This window comes from Gadus macrocephalus, chromosome 14, assembly GCF_031168955.1.
Source record: "Gadus macrocephalus chromosome 14, ASM3116895v1".
NCBI classification, from domain to species: Eukaryota; Metazoa; Chordata; class Actinopteri; order Gadiformes; family Gadidae; genus Gadus; species Gadus macrocephalus.
Window position 1 is genome coordinate 9,871,398 of NC_082395.1, and position 27,500 is coordinate 9,898,897.

Genomic DNA, 27,500 nt, shown 5'->3' on the forward strand with positions numbered 1-27,500 from the left:
TTCCAGTCAAAAGTGGCTCAGTTTGCGTTTTCTCAACACCTTAGTCAACTGCTTGCCCTGTGCACTCAGGTGAAATATGAGCCATAGTAAATCATTATTCTTTGGGCCGCATTTGCCAGATGAATGTACAAGTAACACTGGGTGTTTTTCTCCTCTAATGAATTGAGGAATTTAGCTCATGGCAATGGTGGGATAAATGAAAAAAGAAACCGCTTTGTGAGACCCGCTTTGTGCATGTTTGTGTTTGTGTACGTGTGTTGGTGTGCTTAATTGTGTGTGTGTGTGTGTTTGTGTGTGTTTGTGTTTGCGTGTGTTTGTATGTGTGTGTGTGTGTGTGTGTGTGTGTGTGTGTGTATTTTCATGCCACGCTTCACAAATTACATTTAAATTAGCCTTAGGTATCCAAAAACAGTTTTTGGACAGCTAAACTACACTGCTGTATAGCTGTTGTTTTTTACTCTACATAATCTAAAGTATTCACTCACCTCTACATTTGCCAACAACACACACTTGTTTCTCAATTGTGGAGTCCTCCGAACTGAAATATTCATCAGCGTTGCAGATGCAAAGCGAATCGTGTCCATCACAGGCATGTAAGTGTGATGGAGCATGGGGTGTACTGACAGTGTGAGGTTTAGTTTGTGTCATGGTGATTTCCTTCCACAGATTGATAGATACATTCCTAAACCACATCTCTCCCCCTTTCTCCACTGCCCATAGTTGTTTTGTACCACTCGGCTTCTCCGGATCCCGAAATTGTCCCCTTGCCTTATATCCTGTTTGTCCATTTGGTGTTCAACCCCACAGATACATTATAACACCTGTGAAAGAGTTGTGGAAGTTGAGGATCTCTAATAGCAATAATTTATTATGGGATTGGATCAGCCAATTTATTCTTCATGCTTGTCTTTGCAGTGGATTCCCTATCAACACGAGGCCTGCCGAATCACAGGCCCAAGTAGTTCGGCTACAAATGATGGTCCCTTTCACTCGTAGCCAGTGTATGATTTCTATTATATAGGTTGATTTGGACATTGAATGCCAGGCATACAGCAAAGACAGCATTTATATATCACCGCAAATAAAATGTTTTCCTTTATTTATCATTGATAGTTTTTTTTTGCTGGGCAATATGTTGAAATATATTTTGCCATACTTCATGTATAGACAGTCAAGAGCCAATGCTTTCACATTAGCATAATTACACTGACATGTAATGCTTGCTCTATCATCAAAGTATTACCCTGAATCACTGTTCAGCCTGTGCCCCTGTGCAATTTCACTCCAAGTGTTTTTATTAACAACCTCTCAACGTGTCTATTTGAATAAGTCTTCAAATATTTTCTGAAATACCACTTTAATGTAAGCGCACATGCACACACATACACACACACACACACACACACACACACACACACACACACACACACACACACACACACACACACACTCACACTCACACTCACACACACACATGCTGATTGTCTTCCCCTCATACACACATACATCGTGAAATGCCTACACATAATTAGGAAAGTATACTTGATCAAAAACTATGCAATCAAAAGTACCCTTTTGAATATCAAGCACTTGATAAGTTTAGATTTAAACAGAAATGGATGTGCAATCCTTCAATGTTAAGTATCTCCTCAGTTCATGTCATAGGACATAAGGTTTTCCTTCTATGTTGCCACTGCATGAAATGTGCTTGGGAGGCCTTGCTTATGCTTGTTAATGGTGGTTTATTGGCAAGATTAACAGCTTTATATCATAGCAGGGGCAGCTAGCCAGGTAAAACAGCTGTTGCCCATATTGTCTGGCTTCTGGAAGATAGAGACACTTCAATGCCATGTTATAATAGACACATATGGCTGTGGAATAATGGCAGGAAATAAAATCTATCAGGCATTTTTAAGCAAAGCCATGCCACAAAACAAGCCTCACCTGTCTTTCGATTGCTCCAAGTAAGCTGATGAATGGAACTGATTAGGCTATTCATAATGTGCTTGTTCTCTCACATAGGGTAATATAGCCTCAAAGATAAACTACTAAAGTTCTTTCAAGTTATTTTTCTCAATGTCAATACCTGGCCTTTAGTCCAATACAAAAAACACAGCCATACATCTATATAAACACCAAGGACATCATGGGCTAAAGCAAGCGATGTGAGGTGAAATAACCACAGAGATGTTGCACTCCATTCAGACTGGGTCACAGTGCCTTCTTTATCATATGGTGCGGTAAACATCAACACACATCTCTTCAGACCTGTGAAAATACGCCCCCACCCACATGTGGGTGAGGAAACGCAAGCAGGATATTCAGAGAGAGAGAGCAATATAGGGAGACAGAGGGGGAAAGCGAGAGACAGAGGGACAGAGGGAAAGGGAGGGAGAGAGAGAGGGAGAAAAAGGGAGAGAGAGAGAAGAGGATGAAAGAAAGATAAAGAGAGAGGGTGAGGGAGAGGGAGAGAAAGAGGGAGGAAGAGAGAAAGAGGAAGATAGAGAGAGAGAGAGAGAGAGAGAGAGAGAGAGAGAGAGAGAGAGAGAGAGAGAGAGAGAGAGAGAGAGAGAGAGAGAGAGGGGGGGAAGGAGAGAGAGCACGTAAGGCATTTTAACTATGTGTTGTCTGTGTCCGGATACAGACCGGCACAATCGTAGCATTTAGACGTCTTAATTTACTTAGAAGGGGGTTTGCAGCATATGGAAGCTCCCACAATAGCTGACTGATAGAGAGACAAAGAAATTCTAGTGTACTGGTGCTAAAAAAAATCCCCTGCCCTGGTCATAATGGCTCAGCTGTCCTCACCCAAAAAAAAAAGGAAGAGAAAAGGGTGTCTTGTGATTCCCCCTGCGTTCCCCCTCCCCTACACCCTCCTTCTCTCTTTCGCTCTTCTTTTTTGTGCCTCAATCTTTTATCTGTGTTATTCACTCGGGACTCTTCAAAGAAACAAGCCTCCTTCTTTTTCCCGGTACTGGACTTGGAACCCAAATTAGAGACTGCTTGATTAGAGCAATGAGGAGCCGGCCAGCAGAAAGGGAGATGTGGGCATTGGACAGAACAAATCGCACCCCTACAAAGTGCCTTTTATCCACAGACCCCAAGGCTCGAATCCCCCCAGCCCCGCCGCACCCCCATATCCCTCCCCTTCTCCCCTTCCCTGCACGCCTCCCCGCTCCCCCCTCAAGCTTCCATGGGCTCTGGTTGTTTTCTCCTTATCATTTATTTAGTCACTGCTTTGGTTGATGTTTGCTGCCCTAGTTTGCGACACTTTAGAGGGGGAAAAAATATATGTATATAAAGGGGTGAAGAATTTCAAAAGGTGAACGTTGAATAGAATGGAAAGAGGACAATGGCGCATAACAGCGGCGCTCCTGTACTTCTTCGCACAGTGTCCATCTGGCTGCTCTCCCAGCCGCCAACGCGGCGGTGGGCTAGGGGGAGAGGGGGGAAGGTACCTGCTTGTATGGTGGGCCTACCGGGCTTCCACATGAGTCTGCCGAGCCTCCTGCACCTCAACACCTCCTCCAGCCTCAACTCCCCCCTCCCCCCTCAACTCCCCCCTCCCCCCTCAACTCCCCCCTCCCCCCCCCCCCCCGCCAGAGGAAGATGTCACTAAGTGTTAAACCGACGAAGCCCGCTGGCGTTTTTTTATGTAGCACGCAGCCAACTTCCAGTCCGTCTGTCTGTCTGTCTGTCTGTCTGCCGTCAACAGCGGGATGCGTGGAGACACGTTAACAGGCCAACCCCTAACCCAGCGCTGTTAAGGGCCATGCAATATGCAGGGAACGGCCCCTCTTTGTCAAAGACACAGCCACTGCTCGCCTCTTCTTCACCGCACAATAAAAGTTTTATCGGCATTTAAAACCGATTCATAATTTAAAACAGGAAGAAAGAGATTTTTTTCTTTTTTTTACTGTGGCATGCCAACAAAAAACACATGTCTATTATGGTCTGCTAAGGAAGTTCTGCACATCTCCATCTGTTGCTATACTGAACTTGTCTACACACAGGCTTGCTTAAATGTTTCCATTGTTGCCACAGAGTAAAATATTTCTTTCACGTTTTTCGGACCTTATTTTTTGCGGCTGGTAAAGGAAGCCGGCGTGAACAATGAAAGAGGAGAATGTAAAGTGGGAGCCACTTGCCATTTCCTTGGTGCAGGGGGCATTTCGGGCTTCTCACAACAACACAGCCTCACCATCACAACAATGGGCCCTCTGTTAGTATTCCCTGGGTGTTCATGTAGGCCCTGTACTGGGCCAACACCTCCCCCCAATTCTAGTCCACTAGATCCCTCTGTGTACCCCAGGCAGCAGGCTCCTCCTGTTAGGGAACACACACTCTCACCTATTTAGACACACACACACACACACACACACACACACACACACACACACACACACACACACACACACACACACACACACACACACACACACACACACACACACACACACACACACACACACACACACAGACACACAGCCACACACACACCCACAGACACACATTCACACTCACACACACACATTCACACTCACACACACACACCCAAACACACTAGCACACTGCACATTTACGCATGCCTTATTTCCCTTTCGCAATTTAAATGAGTTATTGAACTATTCATTCTGCTACCGGAGGGCTCGTGCAAAACCTACAAGCTAGCCCCCTCTGCTCACACTGACCATCCAGCAGGATGTAAAGCAATGCCACGCCCTCTTCGCCTTCTCCATCCCCCTATCCCAACCTCCCCTACCTCCCCTGCCCCTCCTCCTCTCTGTATTGATTTGTGACTAAAGAATCATGTTGGTCACCTATAAAACAAAAAGGGTCCTAGTCAAAGGTTAATACAACCGGTGTAGAATGTAACATTTTTACAGATAAGTCACTCACAACAAGTGTCCCTTCTCATTGACCAACAGCCATTGGTGAATAAGAAGTCAATTCAGTCCTCGGAGAAAAAAAAACACATGCAAGTCCAATGAATAGATGCTTTTAGTTGGGTTGTTTGGCTGGCCAGGAGGATAAAGGGAGAATTGCAGCTCTCTTCCACTGCAGCAGGCAACGGAGGCAGAGCAAGGCAGGCTAAGGCTCAGACAGGCCTGCCAGTAAATTGCCCTGAATGGGTTCTGGAGGTTGACAGGCCCTATTAAGACAAACGGCCTTCCTCATTGGAGAGATAAAATAAATCAGGTGTTTAGTCAAATGAAAATAGTTTGAGTGGAGAGGGCCCTGGGGAGCTCTGGGAGCAACTCAAGACAGATGTGGCCAGTGGAAGACACCCAGGAAGGAATGCAGCTACCGCTGGCCCTAGGCCAGCCTATACTGTAGTGTTCTGTAGCTCCACATGCCTTTATCTCCTCTGTTTCCCTATCTGCCCCTCGATACCCTGCCCTATATCGCTCCCTCACTCCCTCTCCCTCTCTGTTTCAATTTCCCCATCTCCCTTTTCCCTGTGTGCTCTGGGATCGGCTTGTCACACAGGAGTGCACCGGGAGGAGAGTGAGTTACTGTCTAGACTCTCACTGGCAATTATGTTGGGTGTGTAAGTCAATGGGAGGATCACTTAGCATTGATTAGCAGGAGGTGGAGAGCAGTGCAGTGGAGCTGCCCTCTCCATCACACACACAAACGCACACGTACACGCACGTGTGCGTGCACACACTCGCGCACTCACACAGGCGCGCACTCACGCACGCATGCACGCATATAGGCACACGCTTATGCGTGCATACAGGCACACACACTCATGCACGCTGGGAAGCAGAGGTAAAACCCCATCGGTGAACATAAATTCATCCGGGCCAGCCCTGTGTAGGCATTCTGCTCAGCACCTCAACACAGTGGTTATGAAATATTGAATTAAGCCATTCAAAACGTTGGTGCATTTTGTGTAAAATGTGTGTATTTGTGATTTGAAACTGGTGACATAAAAATCCGTTCTTCACATTTAGTTCAATACCATGACCTCTTGTGTTATCACACTACTTGTGAGGACCATGTCGTTGCCTGCTCACTGCTCACCGCTCACTGCTCCCTGAGGCTCCAGGGGTGGGGGTGGGGGGGGACTGCTTGGTAACATCTAGTCAAATCCTCATTTAGATTCTAACACCGGCACTTCTACACTTTCTGGGTTTACACGTCAGGTTTTCTGGCATGAGCCGCCGCCCCAGGGCTGCCATCTCCCCCGTAGCTCTTTGTCTGTTTCTTCGGCAACAATTCCTCTCCTTTCGCGATGTCACACTGAAAGCTGTGAGCAGCTCCTCCTGTAAAATAGACAACTCCGGGCTGTGACCTTAACACTTCTAATGAAGCCGCTGCAGTCGGCGGCTGTCAGTCTGCCCGTCTTTGTACTGTGTTTTATGCACAACACAATGGCAGCACAATACGCCAATCCATGTGTATGTTCGTTACGTTTTAGATCGCCGTACAAAAGCCCATATCACTGTGTCGCCTACCGGAAGACAATTATTACTGTAGTTCCTATTGTATCCATTGTCAGTGGTTTTCAATGCTTCAATACACCAGGTCCAAGTCCTCTATTTCTATGCGCTGCAAACAGCTCCCATCCCTTTGTCGGCTTGTCATCACCCTGCTACCCCTACGTTTTGGCCCAGTTCACCTGCTAACCCCCCCCCACCATGGTGTCGCCTGCGCAGGTACTCCAGAGAGCCTCGCTGAGAAGGAGCACCAGCTCTCCACTATGATCGGCCAGCTGATCAGCCTGCGAGAACAGCTCCTGGCCGCCCACGATGAGCAGAAGAAACTGGCTGCCTCGCAGATGGAGAAGCAGAGGCAACAGATGGAGCTGGCTCGGCAGCAGCAGGAACAGGTGAAGGGCCCTCTCCCTTTTTTTGATCTTACTTCTTGTCTCTTTGTCATTTTTTTCCCTCTCTCAGAGTTTGTATTATTGTTGTTCCTGTGTTCTTTCTTTCTTTCTTTTTCTGCTTTCTAACATCGCCAACTTCCTCTTCTCCGTAGTCTTGTTTTCTCTTCCGCTCTCCGTTTATATCATACTCCATTAAATACATTTGTCACACATTGTCCCTTAACTCTCTGTTGGTTCATTTTTAATTTCATGGCTGGCATCTTGCAATAGAATATTATTCCGGTGCAGGAGTTTAGAATAATATTAGATTTAAGATGTTTTATTTTATATCCACTTGAATATTTAATTTCACGTTTGTCATGCTCGCTCACCCACGTTTATGCTGTATGGTGGGGAAATTGTTGGTATGACTTGTGCTAACAAATGTGAGTGGATGTGTGAATCAAACGTTGTATTAAACACAGAAATCCTCTATATCTTATAAATCGACCCCTATTAGAACAAGCCTGGCATTCGATTTGCGGCACAAATCAGGCCAATGAGCCATATTGTACAAATCAGCAAATTAGCAATGGCCATGAAATGTGTTAATGTCCGTGAAGGAATAAGGACGCAAACTATCCACACGGGCGACACTTTTATTATCACCCACCACCGTAATGGCTATGAGTCAATTATCAGCTGAGAGTTCACCCAGAGTTTTCATAGCACACCATCAAAACCTCCCCCGTATGAAATGAAGAGATGGACCATGCACACGCGCACACACACACACACACTCACACACTCACACACACACTGTAGATTGATGCATTTTGTCACAGTACACTAATAATACATTACCGCTATTGATTTATTTTTCAATCAGTCATATTAATATAGGAACCATGGTTAATTGTCAAGGAAACCTCAACTCACTGACCTGCTACAGGTGTTGGCATACACTCAGTCGTTTTTTTATGTAGTCGGTTGTGTCTGAAAATGTAGGGATTTGTGTTACAAGTGAAAAAAAGACAAGGAAGCTGATATAGTGAGATGGTGGGGAGGGAGGGGATAAGGGACAAACAGGGGGACTGAGGAGGAAGGGGTCCACATAGAGCTCTTGAATGTCATCCAGGCGTCAGGGACGCAACGCTGTAATTAACTGTTGACATACGTGAGGAAGCAAGGACAAATTAATCCTGACACATTTGCAGACGACCAATTTCTTACAGTGAACACTTTGTAATTATATTTGAAAATGAAAATTAAATGACACTTAAAGGCAGGTTGTCACACTCACTGAAGTGTGCATGTAGTTAGTGGTACTGCTCAGACGTGATCGACAGTGTGACTGCATGACTGCAGTTTGTCACTGCGGGGGGGCTCTGCCCTACAAACTATCTCTGTATCCTCAATCCAACCTCCTTAAGGATCCTTGCATTTCAACACTTTTTGGAATATTATATATGATCATTCTGTAATTTCTACACAAGTTATCAATGCACTCATCTTGGTCAGTGTTGTGTTCAGTCTTTCGGTGTTCAATGATGAGTGTGGAATGTGAATCAACCAATAAACTAATTCCACGTCGCACAAACGGTCTCCTCTACAGATCGCCAGACAACAGCAGCAGCTCCTGCAACAACAGCACAAGATCAACGTTCTCCAGCAGCAGATCCAGGTGGGTGCATTTAGAGTACCACCGATCTGTGTGTGTGTTGTTTTTAATTATTTTCCTGGGCAGCGACAAGAGGACCATGAGGAAATGTATGTTTTCCAAGAGAATGGCAAACAAATGTATCTCTTATCCACATGAAATTGCCGGGTATATCTTTACGTAACATGTTCTTCACTCTCCCCTATGCTCGTCATTTACATCGGATGTTAATTGGCTCTTGGTAATTGGGAGCGCTTTAAAATATGGAGGAGAATAATTAGCACATCTTAATGAACAAAGAGAGAAAGAAGAGGAGAGTAAGAAGAGCTAATGAGTGCTGTGGCTGGTGAGGAGCCTAGAGGTGTGTGACATAAAAGAGGCTGGTAAACGCTCCTGGAAGCAGCATGGCCCACAACAGCTACGTGGCACGCCAACACAGACACACATTCATCTCCATCATTGGCTGTGCCTGTTCTACTTACTACTCTCGATGGAAACAGAATGTAATTACATTTGCATCGCGGTAGTTCCTTCTACATAATAATTATTAGAGCACCGTGGATTTTTATTTGCTGTAAACTGAAGTCATGAAAGGAAAGACTAAAGTGTGTGGGTGTGGTGTGGGTGTGTGTGTGTGTGTGTGTGTGTGTGTGTGTGTGTGCGTGTGTGTGTGTGTGTGTGTTTGTGTTTGTGTATGTGAGAGTGTGTATGTGTGTGTATCTTGTCTGATATGGTACTAGTGTTGAAGTGCAGGACCACCCAGGCTCTGTGTTGTTAGCCAAGGCCGGGCTGTACAGGATAATCAAGGGTTGGTCACTGGTTGTAGTCAAGGTTGTGGGCTTTGCTGTCTGAGGGAGCCAAGGTTATCCTGTTTGTTGATTCTGGTGTCAGGCACATCCCTCTCCATTCACCTCCCACGTCCCACACACACTGATCTGAAGTCTGTCGCTACTCATAGCCAACAGCCCTTCTCTTTAATTGTTTTCAGTGTTTGATTATACGTATTATTATATATATTATTTTATCATTTGTTTTAATTTATATTTTTTAATTTCACTATTGTATCAATCACATGTTCTAAATATACAACGACTTTGTCTTCGTATTTGTTATCCCTTGAACCCATGGATGACGGCCTCGGGGCGACCTTTACACATTTGACACACAGCTATGTTGGGTCCTGGTATGGTCCTGTGGGGTGTAGAGTCCATGCAGACCTCTCCGCCGTCCACAGCACCAAGCACAAAGGCCGGCTGCTGGGTCGTTAAAACAACGCTCTCTTTCAAGGTTTACCCGCCAGCACAAAGAAGGCTGTCTTTGTCACCAAGTTCTGGAGGGTCACCGCAAAGGGAGACCTTTTACTTAAATACTGGACGGCTTATTGGTAAAAATGAAGCCATATCATACTCGACTAAAGAGGAGCATAGTGCGAGACACTATGGAAAAACACTGACGTGTGGCAAAGTATGCACTGCTAATGGCTGAGGGGCACTCGCGTCAAGGGCTGCTCTTTACCAATGCCTTCATTAAGCATGCTTGGCACCTGATGCTTCTGCATGTGGATACCGACGTCCACATGATACCTGTGAATGTGTCTAAATGAGTGGAGGAGGTGGTGGAGGTGTTATATATAAAGAGACCCGCTTGAAACTATTGAACAGAGATGGAGAAATGTTAAGATAAGGGATTCTCCTGCATCGTCCAAGTTAGCCTTGCAAAGGTCAGCCTTTGGCCAGAATCTCTCCAACCTAAGTCTCCTCTCTGATCTCTCCTGATGAGCACACAGCGGCCACAATTAAACAAAGCATCATCGAGTCCACTGACCATCTGCTCGGCTGACAATTTGTTTCCCGGAACCTCATGTAATGCTCTTAGTGCAGTTTGATTAGGTTCAGTATTGTTTATCCCATACAAATTCCTTTGTCAGCTTACCCTGATAGTAGTGTCTCCAAATATCCATCCATCACCATTAGCGTATACGCTTTGAGGTCTATTATTGAAGCCTCTCGTTGGGATTCTGTGCTTTCATTGCAGTTCCTCTTTTAAAAATATCCTGGCCCCTTTTAATACACACCAGCTTTGACTTCATTATTACTGTATACAAGCTTGTCACAGACTTTTAGCACAGTGGTAAAGCAACGTTGGGAACTGGTCCCCCCTGCTGTTAGAATGGGAAGCAGTAGACTTTACTGGGATCCAAGTGGCCCTTCAAAGTCTCCTCTAGGTTTAGTTCAAGGGCTGAGGAAACAAAAACCAGGATTTCTCAGCTCCTGCATTGATGAAGTCACCGATCACATCAATGAACACCATAAACTGGCCTTCCAGGGCAGAACAATAAAACCACAGGGACGGTCATTTGAGCCCTCTGTTGGGAAGTTTCACATGTTCTTATAAATAAGCTTGTTTTTGAGTTTGAGTGTCTCTGGAGAACGGTGTGGTGGTGGAGATAGAGGGCAGATTAGTTCAAGAAGGTTCTGAACAAGGCATCAGGCAGTTTAATCAAGTTGTCTATCCGTTGAATGGCCATCTCTGCTTTGTCTCTGTTTTCTCATCATACTTACAAGAGGGCCAACCAGATTGAGTCTTTGTCCTTCGGGATTACAATGTCATATGCTATGAGATAGCAGCTGTTTAGCTTGCAGGGTTAGGATCTTATCAAAAGTAAAAGCTCAAGGCTTTGTGTGTTTTTCTCTCCCTGCTTGTTTGTGTTGCGTTAGTTTGTCCTCGTTGTTGAAATCAACCTGGCACTAATTGAATCCCACCAGGGGATAAACCCTGACCGGACTCACATCAAGATTAAAACACAATTCCGGGTGTTTTTCCAGCATTGTGTACGGTTGCATGTATGTAAACAAAACAACTTATTGGTCATATTCGCATTTATATATTTACCTGCATCAGTCGACTAGATATACTATTATTCAACTGGCCTCTATAGGCCTCTACATTCCACACTCAACAACCATTTTATCCTGTTGTGTATAGAAAACAGAAAATAAAAAGATTCAATGTATCCCTCAGACTATAGGCTACCTATTGGCCACCTCGCATGTGTTTTTCTTTCATTGCTATTTTCTAATTACATGTGAGTTCAAGGTTTAGTCAGGCTGTGCCAGAAGAAGTCTATAAAATGAGTTTATAAAAGGCACGTAGGGAGAGTTGCTTGTGTGCACACAGGGAACAAACACTCAGAGACTCAACAGTGATATAAGATACAAGGAATTTAATTCCCCCACAACCGGGGTCGTGGTAAATGCTTTCTATAGAGCATGGTTCAGCTCTGGGTTCACATTATCCGCACCATCACTATAGACATTGAGGACATTCAACTGGCGGACTCACAGGTATATACACAATGGTATACAAGGGCTAAACACTGCGGATAGTGCATCGACAGTAGCGGGAATGTGTGGGCATGAAGGGATGATTAGCTGTCTGAACTCTGTTCTCTGCGTTATAAGAGGCTGTTCTGTAGCATGGCTAGAGTGATGAGAAGGGCACACCAGCTATGGTAATACCCACAGAGTGAAGTCCCCCTTACAGATGTTTAGGACAAATCCCTAAGTATGAGTGTGTGCATATATAAATCTCTATATAAATCTCTCTCTCTATATATATATATATATATATATATATATACATAATTATATATATATACACATATATATACACACACATGTTGTAACAAACACACAGAAAAACACACACGCCCACACACATCAAAAGAATAAATATTGACTGAAAGGTCAGGCTGAACTCTATCTTCACACACAGGTTTCAGAAAGAAGCGCGCCAGATAAAACGCAGAGAGAGAGAGACCCGTTTAATCAGAAAGATTTCACCTGGTCAATTTGAACTGTTTGTTTTCGACAAAGACACCACAATCCCGTGATTTTTCTCCCTTCCAAGACTGGAATTCCAATGCAGCGTTTGCATTGTTCAGCAGATTCCACCGATATAGAATTTCTATCAGGGTTATTGTCTCTTGTTTTTTGATCCTTGGATGTAAAATATCCTCGTTGTGGGGGCGTCTGGTTCTGTTTACCCCCCCTTCGGTCGGTCCTGTCAGGGACCTTGACATTACCAGGCTGTTGGACTTACCTCTTATGTGCAAACACACTCACACACACATGCACAGCCACATACATACACAAACACACACACACACACACACACACACACACACACACACACACACACACACACACACACACACACACACACACACACACACACACACACACACACACACAATGAGTTTATGACGTATTCATTATGAAACAGTTTAGAAAAGTATACAAACAAATATACAAATCTCAAACCAATTGCCAATTTGTGTTTAAGTGTGCATGTGCTTGTGTGTATGGTTGTGTGTGTGTGTGTGTGAGTGTGTGTGTGTGTGCTTGTGCTTCCTTTTCCTTTAAAAGTGGATGGTAGAAAAGGTTAAAAGAGAATAGGCCTATATAATGTCGCCATCGCTTACTTCAAAGTGTCAAACGTTTTTTCACATGCGGCTTTGATGATGTGGACAAACAGTGGGAGTTAAAATGTTTTCGCTGCAAACAGTTACCAGATTGAAGACCCATTTAGTTATGAGGATTCATCTGCCCGACCGTCACAGCAATAAATCTATATTTCTATAACCAGGAAAGGTGGTTGTCAGTCTATCTAACATATTTGTAATTTAATGTTATTTTTTTACTTAATTATGTATATATTTTTTGTTAATAACAATACTCTTTACAATAAACATAATTGTTTATTTGTGAATATCATCAGTAATTGTTGTAGATATTTTTCAAACTACAATATGCATTTTATTTGCAATGCAATGAGCAGCTATTTAATCAGATGATTTTGTTTTCTTAGCAATTAAACAAGACAAAGACTCACCAAAAACCGATGTAACGGTTAATAATTTAAATAAATATCATGACGGAAAATAAACAAAGCTGCTTGGTAATTGCGCAAATATAATGGTTCTAATTTGTGTATTTTCAGACGCTTTTGTTGTGTCCCTGCCACAAATTATTTTCTCAGTGTGAGACTCTTATTAATGCACTGGGAAAAAAAAGCCAGAGAAATAGACGTTGCTAAAGAGAATGTGTAAGTTCCCCAATTAGCGCAGCCAGATCACAACTGTTAGCATGATGCAGGGAAACAATAGGGGAGGGAATGGGAGTGTGTGTGTGTTTATCTATCTGTGTGTAACTGTGTGTGAGTGTGTGTGTATTTGATTGCTCTTGTGCATGTGTGCTTGCTTTTGTGTGTGTGTGTGTGTGTGTGTGTGTGTGTGTGTATGCTTATGTGTGCATGAGTGATTGCTTTTGTGTATGTGTGTGTATTTAAATGTGTGTGTGTGTGTGTGTCTTTGTGTGTGTGTGTGTATTTACTTGTGGATGTGTGTTTGTGTGTGCGTGCGTGCCGCACAGAATGTTTGGCTGCCGCGGTTGTCCCTTGTTTTGAGGAGCGCAGTGTTGGCCTGCGTGTAGGATTATGTGAGGGCATTAACAGCCTAGTCAGACGGGCTTGGCTCTCACCCAGGGCGGCTCCGTCCAACGTGTTCCTTCCCCGTCTGAGGAGACTGTTAGCTGATGAAGATGTGCACATGCGAGGCTGAAGATAAAAGAAAGTGGCGACCCGGCTCATTAGCCCCTGTGATTTAATATATTGACACTTGGATACAAATAATTCAGTGTAGTGGTCTCGATTGGTGGGGAGGGAGGGATCAATTTAATTAGTTATGAAATGTGCCTTCTTGTCACAGCGCAGAGGAACTGCTGACTGTTAAATAAAGGCATGCACAGTTTGAACAATAAAGCTATCGGATCCCTGTTAAAAATTAATGATGCACAAAAATGTAATTGATACAGTATCAGGAGTGGCTGATGGTTTGGAAATTAAGTTAAGTGGATTAACGGCTGGTTTAGTAATATGTTTATCGTGCTAATACAAATTCATACTTCAGTAAAATACATACTTGTCGTGAAGTCGGCAGTCTGGTATGTGGGTTTTGTTCGATGATCTTTTGAAGATAACGCTGAGGGAGCTCTCTAGTTTTCTCTTTATGGACATGGCCTGCACCATCCTAACTAAGAAATTATTTCAGGCGCAAGCTAAAGTACTGTTGATCTGATTACCCTGACAGTTCAATCAAATCAACAGTACTTTAGCTTGTGCCTGCAAGCTGAGGTACATCAGATCGTTTAAAGAGCACTACATCAATACACAATCCTAAATGCTATCATAAGGTAGCAGCAATGTCAATGCATAACCATGCAGGTTAAAGCATCTCATGAGAGACTGTGGTGTGGTGGGAAACGGATCCTGTGTACTACTTCTTCATCGGTGGAATGTAGCCAAAACACACACCTCTTATTGTTTTTAATTATGCAACATAACCATGCTCCTCTGCAATTAGCAGTCAGAGTCCACGATGGTGGTGGGCTCTGACACCTCGGCAGTTTAAGCAGTGATAATGAACAGACTATCTGAGGGCGCACGCCACGCAACGCACTAGAAACGTGTAATGTCACACCTGAGTGTCTACTTTAAATCTGTCACCGATGGGTCTTTTAAACTAACCCTGGGACTAAGCCCTTTTTAATACTACCATCAATTCTCACTGGTTATATCAGCTAGCACAATACAACGGCGCAACGATTAGCAGGGCCTTTATGCCTCTCACTGGGCTTTGACAAATCTAGCAATTACGATTGCAGATTTTCGATGATGTCAGGTTTCATCAAGTACGGTATGTTTGATAATTGAGGGCTATACACAAAATTTCCCAACTATACATGCACGGTTCTAGCGTCTAGTGCTTCTGAAAGAAGTACCCGTCTGTCCTGAATAGGGTTATATAGCACCTGTTTAGATCACTATGTGACTCAGGCGCCCTCCTACCCTGGACCAGGGCGGAGGTTCGTACACTTTACATCCATTGTGCCCTCGACGGTTGAAAGGAAAATATCAGTTTGGCGGAGAACACATCTACCAGTGTGGCGCTGGCCCGGGGTCTCCTCCGGGCTCTCTGCGCAGCCTGTGTTTTCCCTGCTAATGTAGAGCAAACTGTTTTGTCTCTGCGTCGGTTTCCGCACGGCCATGGTGCTCCGCAGTGGGCACCCGCGCAGGGCGAAAGATCTGCATTAATGGCTTCTACTGTGTGCCGGCAGACTGCTGGGAGAAAGGGGGCCCGTGTTTTCTTAGGGCTCAGGGTGGCAAAGCAAAGCATTCAGCCCATGGCTCACGCAGAAAAAAAAAGACCTTTTTTGTTTTTTTTGGGGGTGGGGGTTTGAACATTCCCTAAAGGAACACAATGAGTGACTCATTTGGTCCGACACATTTTCTTAAAATGTATTTCCCTGAGCATTGAATTATGATAAATAATTTAACAAGTGTCATAATTCCTGTAGTATGAAGAATACAGGACATTTGTTTATTTACCAAATATTCATTATTTTATATAAAATAGGATGACGTTCTAAAACCTGCCTCTCATTATTAGGTGTGCCATGATTTGGGACAATGTTCAAAAGTCTTAACACTTGTTTGTGCTCTCCCTCCCCCTCAACACACACACACACACACACACACACACACACAGACACACACACACACACACACACACACACACACACACACACACACACACACACACACACACACACACACACACACACACACAGACACACACACACACACACACACACACAGACACACACACACACACACACACACACACACACACACACACACACACACACACACACACACACACACACACACACACACACACACATACGCACACACAGCCCTGCTCTCTGCTGAACAACAGACAGGGCTCTGTTGTTCTGTGGCCCCAGCAGCTGGGAGGCCATAGTGAAGATAGAGAGCCAGTCTATCTGGGTGGGGAGGGGGGTGCACAGCCGCTGTGTGGATAATACCATTATTAGATTATGGGCTGTTCTTCTGTCTCACTTTTTAGAAACACTATATTTTCCCATTTACTTCCTTTGGAGGGAATGCGATAATATAGAGCATTCTTTGACGGCTGCTACATAATCCTATGCCTGTACACGTTTGGTTCAGGTGAATAGAACATGTTATGTTATGTAAATTGACTTGCAAGAAACATACTAAATAACATACAGTGAGGCCGTGGCTGTGTGGTGTTGAACCTGACCTATCCGGCAGCAGCTACAGCACTCTCCCTGAGGCTCCTCTGCATGTTCCAACCCCCCCCCCCCCCTGGCCTCCCAGCCACGTTCACATCACATGTTCCCGGAGGACTCTCCAACTAGTCTGTGTCAAATGGTCTTAAAGAGGCGGGCCTCCTGCGGTATCAGGGGGCATTTGACGTCTTCCCTGTTTCCCTACAGCAAGGATGTAGGCCTGGGATAATGATGCTGACCCCGAGAATCACTCGGGCACAACACAAGGGACACTTTGTGTTGCTTTGTGTTCTTTGTTTGTAGTTTTTTGGTTTCATTATTATATACGTTGTTTGAGTGTATGAAACGTGTTCACGCCAGAACCTCTTTCATTTTGAGGCCAGACCATGACCGATTCCTCCTGGTTTCACACGTTTAACCGACCCATTCATTCAGAATAAGAGATTGATTGGACATTATGGGTAGATTTAACAATGAAATTGGGATTATTCAAATAATTCAATTCATTATGTTGACAAATTGTACTATTATTATTATTTGTAGAAGTATAATTATTATTATGATTATCATCATTGTTATTTACATTATAAGTAGTATTATTCTACATTAATATACAATATAATTTTTCTTTAACATGATAATGCTAAGTAAATAATTTGTTATTTATGTTACTTACATATTGATTCGAACAACACCTTGGCTGCTCCTCATGCAGCAGTGTAAGGGTGCTCTAAATCTCTCTGAATTAGAACACAGTGTGCATGTTTCCAAGGAATTACATGCCGTTTTAGCGCACATTGCAGAGTAAGAATGTCATGAAAGTCAAGAGGGGATACGGGGGGGGGGGGGGGGGGGAGAGAGCTAAGAAGTGGGTCTAAAGGATGGAGCGGGGAAACACTGCCCTGCCCTTCTTCTTAAACGCCTGCCTACTTCATGTAGACATATTGGGATGGCTGTTTTCCAAGGGAGCTTGTTTTACTGTTCGAGGTATTAGTGGAACAAGAATTAATCTATTGGTTCTTCCCCTTGGAAGGCCCCGGCCTCACCCAGAGGCCTGGGTTTCCTGCACCACCCTTTCATGGCAGGGTCTCACACACTGACAGGACTGTGTGGACACGCTGCCGCGCCGCCTGTACGCAGTCAGACCGCACCTTTTGTCAGTCTAATCGGCCGCATCTCGAGCACAGAGAACTCATTCTGGGACTCAAAGTGGTCGTGTTTGAATAGCAATGGAAACATAGCATGGCTGTTGGTACAGGTAAGACCAGAGGTGTGGTCAAAACAAAGGCTCAAGGTGGACCTACACCTCCCCAATGGATTGGCCATAAGGTCTTGAGTATGTCAACAAAGCATACACAAACACATTTTTTGTATTGACTCAATAACCTTCAGATTCAAAACAAGACAGACCAGTGCCACAGAGCATGTTTCTGTGGGAGTGTCGTGTTTCTAAAGCTGTGACAAAACAAGAGATGGAGTACCCCCATTCATATCCAGCAAGCTCCTTCTGGTTTCTGCTACCAAACAACACTATAGTCCCGGAGAACCAAGCTGCACCCAGTGTGCTGCAGCCGACATGGGGGCAAGATGGATGGCAGCTTTTGCAAAGGGTCCCATTACCTTCCAATGGCACACCACGGATGGGTTTCACTCTCACTTGGAGCTACGTGTGATCTATCAGTTCTTTAGTAACAGCTGCACTTCGCCGGATTCGCCACGCTCCTTCTTGTTATATAAAATCAGAACAACGGTGAGGTGAGGAAGAGTGTTCAGAGGGTGCGGTATTGGCTTATTGGATAAAAACGTTATTAAAAGCAAAGAGACAACATGTTATTATTATTGCATTTGTATTCTGTGATTACACAGTGTACTTTTTCCCTGAACGGCCTACGGCTCTGACGTTAAAGCTGTCGATCAATTTGGATGTCAGACAGTTTGATCACTTTCGGTCGTATTGTCAGCCATACTTACAACAAGCTTTACGATATGGTTTGAGATACGGTTTGATACTCGTTAAATCAAAGGAGCGCAGATCGAGCCGAGATAAGCCCCAGTGCGAGCCACGTATTCAAATATGTCAAGGAGTAATTCTCCATAATATGAGAGCATGATCTAGCTGGTATTTTCAAGAGAAATCACACACTCGAAACATGGTGAAATGAATACACGCGTCTCCGTTTTTTCTCCCCATCCTATTAGTTGGCCAAAGCGACGTTCTAAAACCAGGGTCTATGGTGAGGAGTTAATCCCAGCAGGGATCAGGGCAGTGTATGCAGGGTTCGGAGGGATAGCCGGTAGGGGGTCTTGGGCATCTAGGGGCCTGTATAGAGACCGTAATAGACAGTGAGGAACATGGGTGTTGACAGGGACCCCGTGAGTGCTGTAATGCGCTGTACGTCTCCATTTGTGCTCAGGGTTGGGGTGCCGCTGCCTTTCAACGTGTGTGTGTGTGTGTGTGTGTGTGTGTGTGTGTGTGTGTGTGTGTGTGTGTGTGTGTGTGTGTGTGTGTGTGTGTGTGTGTGTGTGTGTGTGTGTGTGTGTGTGTGTGTGTGTGTGTGTGTTTAAAGGGGAGCTTATTTTCTTTCCTATATCTATGCCACATCACACATAGCCCAGTCTTCTGAAAAATGTTAAAGTCTGCTTGAAAAAACGGAATATTTTGTTTAATTTAAATGATTGTCTTTATTTTTCTTTATTTCCACTTTATTAATGAAATGCGCTAGCTGTTAAGCTTCTGTTAGCTAACTGTTGAGCATCATTAGCTAGCTTTTGATGATAGCTAAAGTCAAAGCCACAGAGGTCAGAATCTGGCTAGAGCCCCTTCCTGACCACTCTGATTGCCACCTAATGGCTTATCCCTTGAATATGCTCCCCATCACACAAGCAGGCTGGTTCCATTCGTCACCTTCCAGCCTGGCCATCCTTGATGGGAAAACAGATTGCACGCTGGCCCACTACAGCCGTCACCAGGTCATCTGAATAGATGATACATGTTGCTGGATCCCACCATCACCACCACCACCACCACTCCCCCCCTGGTGGAAACCTCTGTTGATGTGTGTGTGTGTGCTGGCAGAGACGACCCAGCCTTTGGCCCAGTCTGTTCTGACTGATCACTACAGATGCCCCTCTTTAAGTATTCCAAGTCAGATCCTCAGTGTGGCGTCTTGAGGGAGCCACAATAGCACCTGTTCCTCATAAGATAGCTGATTCATGTGTCTTTAATGAAGCCGCGGGGCAGATGGTGTGAAACGGCATTATACTGTACTTAGCCGCGCTAAGACAAAGGGAGCGCGCCACCAGTGTAACAATGCGGCCGTGAGCAGGGGGGAGTAGGGAAGGACGCTGCCCAAGTGCCCCGCTCACATCTGCTGCGCTTCACCCTCAGCTTCCTCAAGATGATCTTGGCAATAGAAATATTCTGGGCACTCGGCCCACAGATGGATGAACGTGGGGGTAACTCTTAAAGAGGAGGCATGAGAGGGGGGGGGGGGGGGGGGGATTGGATGTGTAGTCACAAAGGAGAAAACTGACACCCACACACACATACACACACACACACACATGTGTACACACACTCATACGCATGCACGCACACAGGCACACACACACACACAAATTAAACCCTCTTTCATACATTATACATTTTCTGCCATCATTAGAATAGCATGAAGCAAAGATTAAAGACAAACAGGATTCAAAGAAAGTGGGGGAAATCTGTGAAGAGTGTGTAGGGTGGCATTCATCTTAACCCTGCCGACTTGGTTTAATAAAATCTCTTTCCTCCCAATCCCATGTTAAAGAACTTCCAATTAAATATTATACAATTGTTAAATACATAAGTGCATTGTCTGCTCTGTCTCTCTGCCAGCCAATAAGTGACAGACTGCCAAGACATGCTCCTCTATTTGAAGTGCCTCTAGACTTGATTTCCCGTTCTCTGACATTATTTGATGACTGCAAGGAGCTCGTTATAGTACAAAACAGCAATGCAAAGTCAATGCACCGATTTATTTTACTTTTGTGAAAAAACTATGTATAAATAGAAATATCAGATTATGTCTTACACATATTCATGGTAATTGTTGAAGCTGACCCCTTGACATTTTACCAAGGAAAATATACAATATGCACATTTTAATTAAATGATATTGTGATATTATGTGGAAGCACTGTGGAAGATGTATTTGTGTTTCAGGAAGAAAAGCTTTTAGTTAAACGTGGGGAATCTGTCCAAATTTGTGCGGCACAGTTTACTGTTTGACGAGTAGATCTTAAGAGATAATTACACAGTTCTACTTGCTTGGCAACATGTACTTCATCAAACTCCTTTTTATTGACAAAGACCGAGTGGTACAAACCGGGAAGGAAGTGATAGACATATATTACTATTTTTGAAGCCAGCATTTTAGTGTAGTTTTTTTGTAGGACAACCACTATCAAACAATAAATGTTAAGTACAAATGTATTTATTGATTTTAGAATTTGATTATTTTTGCTCTAAAAGTGCATATTCATATCACATGTCTTGTTATACACTATACGAAGTGTGCACAAATATTTCCATGGATATAATTCCCAGTCCGTGCTGAAATTAATAAAAAATATTAAACAATAAAGGCCTGTGAGGGCTGTACATTTGGCTGCCAAAAGCAGCAAAAACATACGCAGATACAGTGAACAGCTATGTTCCCTTGAAACGCCCCTGACCCCGCCTCCCACCAACCACCCGCCCGTCACTTCCCTGACCCCATGTCGTGACATTACTTACTGCACGTTTCCATATGCTCTATACGTGTTGGGCCACAGTCCATCTTTAATCTGTCCAGTCCTTCTGGAAACCTGGAACACCCACACACACATACTCACACTCCCACACACACAAACAAACACACACACACACACACACACACACGCATAAAGATGTTTTATTTGAGTACATTTATTGAAAACTGTTGGGTCTTTCTTTCCCACCAGCAGCACATTTTACATCCTGAAGGATTACGATACTTTTCTATTCTCCTGTAATATAACTTTCTACACTTGCACTTCTGTTAAAGCCCCGTAGACATAAAAACGACTTTATTTATTTCGTTTTCAGTCGAGCTCTGCACCTCTGGACGGATCAATAAAGTGGTTTTAAGTAGGTCTAGCTCGCGAGCTGTAAGAGAGAATACCGGGCCCAAAAAACACCAGTCAAGGGCATGGGGGGGTGAAAAAGTGAAGATCATAAGCAGACCTCAGCGAGAAACAGGGGGACGCCGTCGCTCAGAGCAGGTTGATTTCATGCCCCAATGCAGCGACGGTAATTGCACCCAGACCCCGTTTTATTGCGACTTGATTTTAAAGAGGGATGAATAGAGAGACATTCTGTAAAGTGTTTATTTTGGGGGCTGACCTTTATTAACCCTCTTTCGCAGGGCAGGTTCCCCTGAGGTAGCCCGGGTCCGCGCTAGATTAACCCTTGCAGGCCCATGGTAGCCGGGGCTGCTCCCCATCATGGCCCACCAGGAAGCAGGGGGTGACAGTAAGATTGGACCTTAGGTCTGCGCGTGTGTCCCCTGAAACCGCCCCCCCCCCCTCCCCCCCCTGCCAAGCATATCCTCAGACATATGCTTCTCCACCAACTGTTCACACATGCTTGAACTCACACCAACACACACGAAAGAAAAAGAAGAATGCAAACACACAGAATACATGCAGAAAACACACACACACACACACATGTACACACACAATTGTATAGCTCATGATTATACTGCTAAAGTAGCTTCCCTTGACATATCCAATGGGAGCGTTATGATCAGGGTCGATGGTGAAGGATAATATGTGATTGGAACAGAGAGCCAGAGGATGACATTAAAATGATATACAGCATGCAGCCAGCAGTTTTTGGTCTGTCTCAGATTTTTTTCCCCAACCAGAAAACATTTGTTGTAAATTACTGGACTGTGGGGAATGGATGCTTTTACGGTCTGTGTAAGTGATCATCCAAGATTATGGGCCAAATGCTTTATAACTAAGCAGATGATCTTCTTTTATCAGTTCACTGTGTATGTGTGTGTGTGTGTGTGTGTGTGTGTGTGTGTGTGTGTGTGTGTGTGTGTGTGTGTGTGTGTGTGTGTGTGTGTGTGTGTGTGTGTGTGTGTGTGTGTGTGTGTGTGTGTGTGTGTGTGTGTGTGGTTATGGAGTGAACTTGTGCATAGCTTAGTTGAACCTTAACATGTGTACAATGCATTATATAACTCCCGTCCTGGACTTTCGGTAACGGCAATGTTGTTTTCGCAATCCTTGTGCGATTTGAAATAACCATTATGATCGTCGCCTTCATCATCAGCTTTCATTCATGATTGATTCTTCATGGTCCCAGCTCACACACCGGCTCTAAAGGCCCAGCGAGGTGAGGGATGGATCTAACAATGGGTCCTTGGCCGGGCCCTTTGATGTAGCGAGGTGAAATTGTGTCTCAGATGAAGAGTAGACGCGGACGGGCCCGGTACCGCGTTAGCCCACGTGGTCCGGCCGTCACTGGAGAGTTCCCCTCTGTCAGTACACGTTAGGGCAAGCTGTGATCTCCCCCCTTCCCCCTCCACCGCCCACCCCTGGCATGGGCTGTCTGTGTGTCTCTATGTGCCTGTGTGTGTCTCCGCTCAGGCCTGCCTCTGATCTCCTGCCTCCTCTTTGTTCAGCAGGTCCAGGGTCACATGCCTCCGCTCATGATCCCCATTTTTCCACACGACCAGCGCACGCTGGCAGCCGCTGCAGCCGCCCAGCAAGGCTTCCTCTTCCCTCCAGGAATGTCTTACAAGCCAGGTACGCTTTCCTCTTCACTACTCCTTGTTCCTGTTGCTCTGCCCTGCTATCGTGTACGCCTGTAATCCCTGTGTGAATTCCCTATAATGTCTTTGCGTAGCAGACGTGACGAAGTGCATGTTATTTATAGATGACCCCTTCTCTGTCTGTATCACTTTGATTGTAGTCGATGTGAATAGCCCTAGTGTCTCCCCAACTGGATCCATACGTACTGAGCTTCTTCACAGTGAACAATAGACATGGGTGAAGAGGCCGGAATGTAGAAGTTCTCCTCGAAATTAGAGAGAAAGTATCACACAGGAGTGATCCGGCTGGAGTCACTGTTCAGGGATCCTTTGTGGGTGCGGGGGGGGGAATTATTAACATAAAACAAAAAGCAAACTGACTTCCAATTATACAAAAATTTCCTGATTTGTAATGACATAGCGATGTGGGTAAGAGGCAAAGGGAATCAAGGACAAGGGAATAATGCGTGTGCCGGCAGTGTGAATCCAGCACAGCAAATACCAAATAACAGGCCCTTCCTGAAGGTGCAACTTTTCCAGTTGCCTGTAACAGCATGCCTTCTTCTCTCCTTTTGTCTTTTGAATAGAGGCAGGGGGGGAAAGGCTCCACACGCAAGCATTCCAAAAAACACATTTGTGGGAAATTGCCGTAACATGTTGATTGATTCCCTTGCGATGCAGTAACCTTTATCCTTTATCTGTGCCTGGTTCATTCTAGTGAGAATTAAAGATGTGCCACCAATGAGTACTGTAATTAAATATTAACAAAGAACCGTGGACCGGGTCGCTCCCTGCTGCTGCTCTCAGCCTCACACCTTTTGTCTGTCTGTCCCAGTCTGTGTGTTTGTATGTGCGTGTATGTCTCTCTCTCTCTCTCTCTCTCTCTTTCTGTTTGCGTGTCTGTCTGTCTGTGTGCCTCTTTCTTTCCCTTTCTCTCGCTGTCTGTTTGTCAGTCTATCTGTTTCTCTTTCTCTGGCTGTCTGTCCATCTCTCTCTCTCTCTCTCTCTCTCTCTCTCTCTCTCTCTCTCTCTCTCTCTCTCTCTCTCTCTCTCTCTCTATCTCGCGCTCTACCTCTTTCTGTTGTCCTCTTTCGCACTGTCTCTCTTTCTCACTCTCTTCTTTACATTTTTTGTGTGCATGAACAGAGATAAATGACACAGACAGATCCTTCTCTGGACCTTGTCTGACCGCCCGGGAGCAGTAGATTGTAAGAATAAAAATAGACATTCATAGTTAGATTAGATTCAATAGAGGAGGCCAGACTCTAGTCTATTGGATCCGATCACTGGATCACAGAGCAGAGTCTGCAGAAGAAGAAGAAAAAATAAATGTATAAAAACACGAGGAAGTCAGCAGGTCCTTTGCAGGGAAAGATTAAAAGGTGTAGTAGTGCAGTTAATGAATGAACTATAAAACCACATGAGAGAAAATAAAGTCAGCTATTTTGGAACTATGGAGCCATGACAGCTTAAACAAAGTGCCTGGGGGAGCGGCCGTGCCCTGTGTGTTTTTCTCCCATAGATTCAGCTTGGAAAAATATTTAGCTGAAATAAACGCAGCCATTATGGCAACGTGGTCAGGGGTCGCCACGTGCGTACTGCCTGCATTATTCATGAGTTCATAAAAAAGTGGCAAAAAAAATAAAAAGACTTTAGCGCTCACACAGGGATGTATTCCGGAGTAGCCTATTATCTCCAGCCCCTCCAACACAATATACCCAGAGAGATCACCGCCCACCTGCAGAGCTTACAGGACGCCCACCATGGCCTCTTCCTGTGCGACGCGAGCGGCCAAGCGTCCCCTCTTCCAGCTTTGCTACACGCTAATCTGATAGCATCATAATGAGCGCCGCTGCTGCTGATGACCCCTCCAGCCCCGCGGTGTTGACGTGGCAACAGAGCCATTCTAGCGCCGGTGGTGATAAGTCAATGCAGGCTGTGCTCAATGGTGCCTGGTGTTGCACGGTAGAGAGCAGCAGACCCATAGAGTTGCCAGGCCATCCTTTAAACAAATAGACAGGACAGGGGAACTCACCCCCCCCCACCCCACTACACTCCTAGCTGCTCTCTTTATGCAGACGGCCATGCCACCAGTCCTCGTATGCATCTAATGGATGCTCAGAGTGACTCCAAAAGTCATTGGGTCTCTCTTCCGAGACGGGGCCCCTGACTCCGGTGCGACGCCCCGCTGGACGGGCTCTCTCCCTCGTTCAGTGATATTGACACGTATGACTTAACAGCCTTTGATACCGCGGCGTATTGCCCCATGTCTAACGACTCAACGGACATTACCGCTTTTGTGTGATGTTCAGGATTATGCATTTGAGTTTAAGCTTCATAAAGGAAAGATTAAATGAAGCAAAAGTCAAATCCGCCTAGATGTTGGCTTATGAGCTCAATGAGGACTAATCTTCTAACAAGAAGGTTTTTGGCTTCTGCCCCACAGAGGCAACTTACGCATTTACACAACGCATACGTGTCAATATTTATGGAGGCTTAAACCCAAATTACTTTCACATTTTTGGGCTTATAGGACTGCACGGAACACCTGTTTTGTTGTGGACAGTGAACAAAGGTGTGTAGGCCTCCAGGTTCCACTTCTTTCAACCCAGCCACCCAAATGCCCACGTGTCTTCCTCATATCATCCAGACTAGGGCACCTGGCAGTGAGCTCAGTTTACGACAGCAGTAGGCACCCCAACACACAGAAGCGGAGGCCGCCTGCAAACGCTAGTGTACTCATTCACCAGGTGCCATCACCTGAGAATCATTTCTCACCCCTCCATCTAGAAGTCAGCGAGGGGTCACTCTGATAAAGAGCGGAGACAGAGCGATCGCATAAAGAGAAAGTGCAGACATAACCACCATGCCCGGCCTGGCCCCTCCCATCCTGCCCGGTACAATTTGAAATCACTTCTGCCTTGTGATTTTATTTGCTCCTGCCCTAAAATGGGGATTGGATTTCCATGGCCTATATCACAATGTGCTGTGCTGTACAAGATTGCAAAGTGAAGGCAAGCAAAAGGAAAAAATAGGGTGGGGGGGACGGGGGGACGGGGGAAAGTGAAATAGAAGGTAGCCTATATGCATTTACCTTCACGCCGGTGGCTTCGTGGCTCCATATGTTTGTGAGGAGAAGTGACAGGCAGAAGTGGGGTCTGAACTAGGGCCAATGCCCCCCCCCTGCCTCTCAACACATATGCTTCAATTCAACCCCCCCACCCCTAACCCCCACCCCCGGGTGCGCTGGGCTGGCCTGCCTGGCCGGGGCTGTTCTGCCTGTCTCGAACACACTGGGGTTGAGTGTGTAAAAGCTTCTGGTACTCAGTTATACACTCAGCACCCCTGTGAGCATCAATCATACAGCCGGCCTCTTTTTTTTATATCACTGTCCATCACACACACACACACACACACACACACACACACACACACACACACACACACACACACACACACACACACACACACACACACACACACACACACACACACACACACACACACACACACACACACACACACACACACACACACACACACACACACACACACACACACACACACACACTGATGGCTGGCTGGCAGCACTGCACAGTCATCGAATAAAGCTGTTGTTTAGAACATTCTCTCGGCTGGTTCACAGCTTCGTGTGCAATAACGTTCGTTCCTTTTTCTTCCTCCCCTTGGCCGTGCGATTGTGACTGCACACGTGTTTGAACTCGTTCCCATACAAATGATCTCACTGTTCTGCCAAAGCTATCGCTATGAAACAAACAATGTTCTGTCAAACAATGGGCGAGACAAGTCTACAGCTGTATGAAGTACACCTGAGAGTACATGTTGCCTCTCTATAAACCCACGCTCATTCCCTGGGAAGATATTCAACATGCACTCTGTAGACCACTAATGCATACATGCACATGATCGCACATGTCCAAACACTTACACGTTTACACACACGTACACACACACACACACACATATTTGTACAGGCTTAAAGACACTTGCTTCACACACACAGACACACGCAC

At 45.1% G+C, this 27,500-nt stretch overlaps 1 protein-coding gene across 1 annotated transcript in view; it reads left to right on the forward strand.

The window, feature by feature from the left end:
* Nucleotides 1-27,500, forward strand: part of sox6 (SRY-box transcription factor 6) — a 136,108-nt gene that overhangs the window by 71,676 nt on the left and 36,932 nt on the right. The window contains 3 exon segments of the mRNA XM_060071485.1: nucleotides 6,666-6,838; nucleotides 8,430-8,498; nucleotides 23,341-23,461. Of these exon segments, the coding sequence (XP_059927468.1) occupies nucleotides 6,666-6,838; nucleotides 8,430-8,498; nucleotides 23,341-23,461 (363 nt within the window).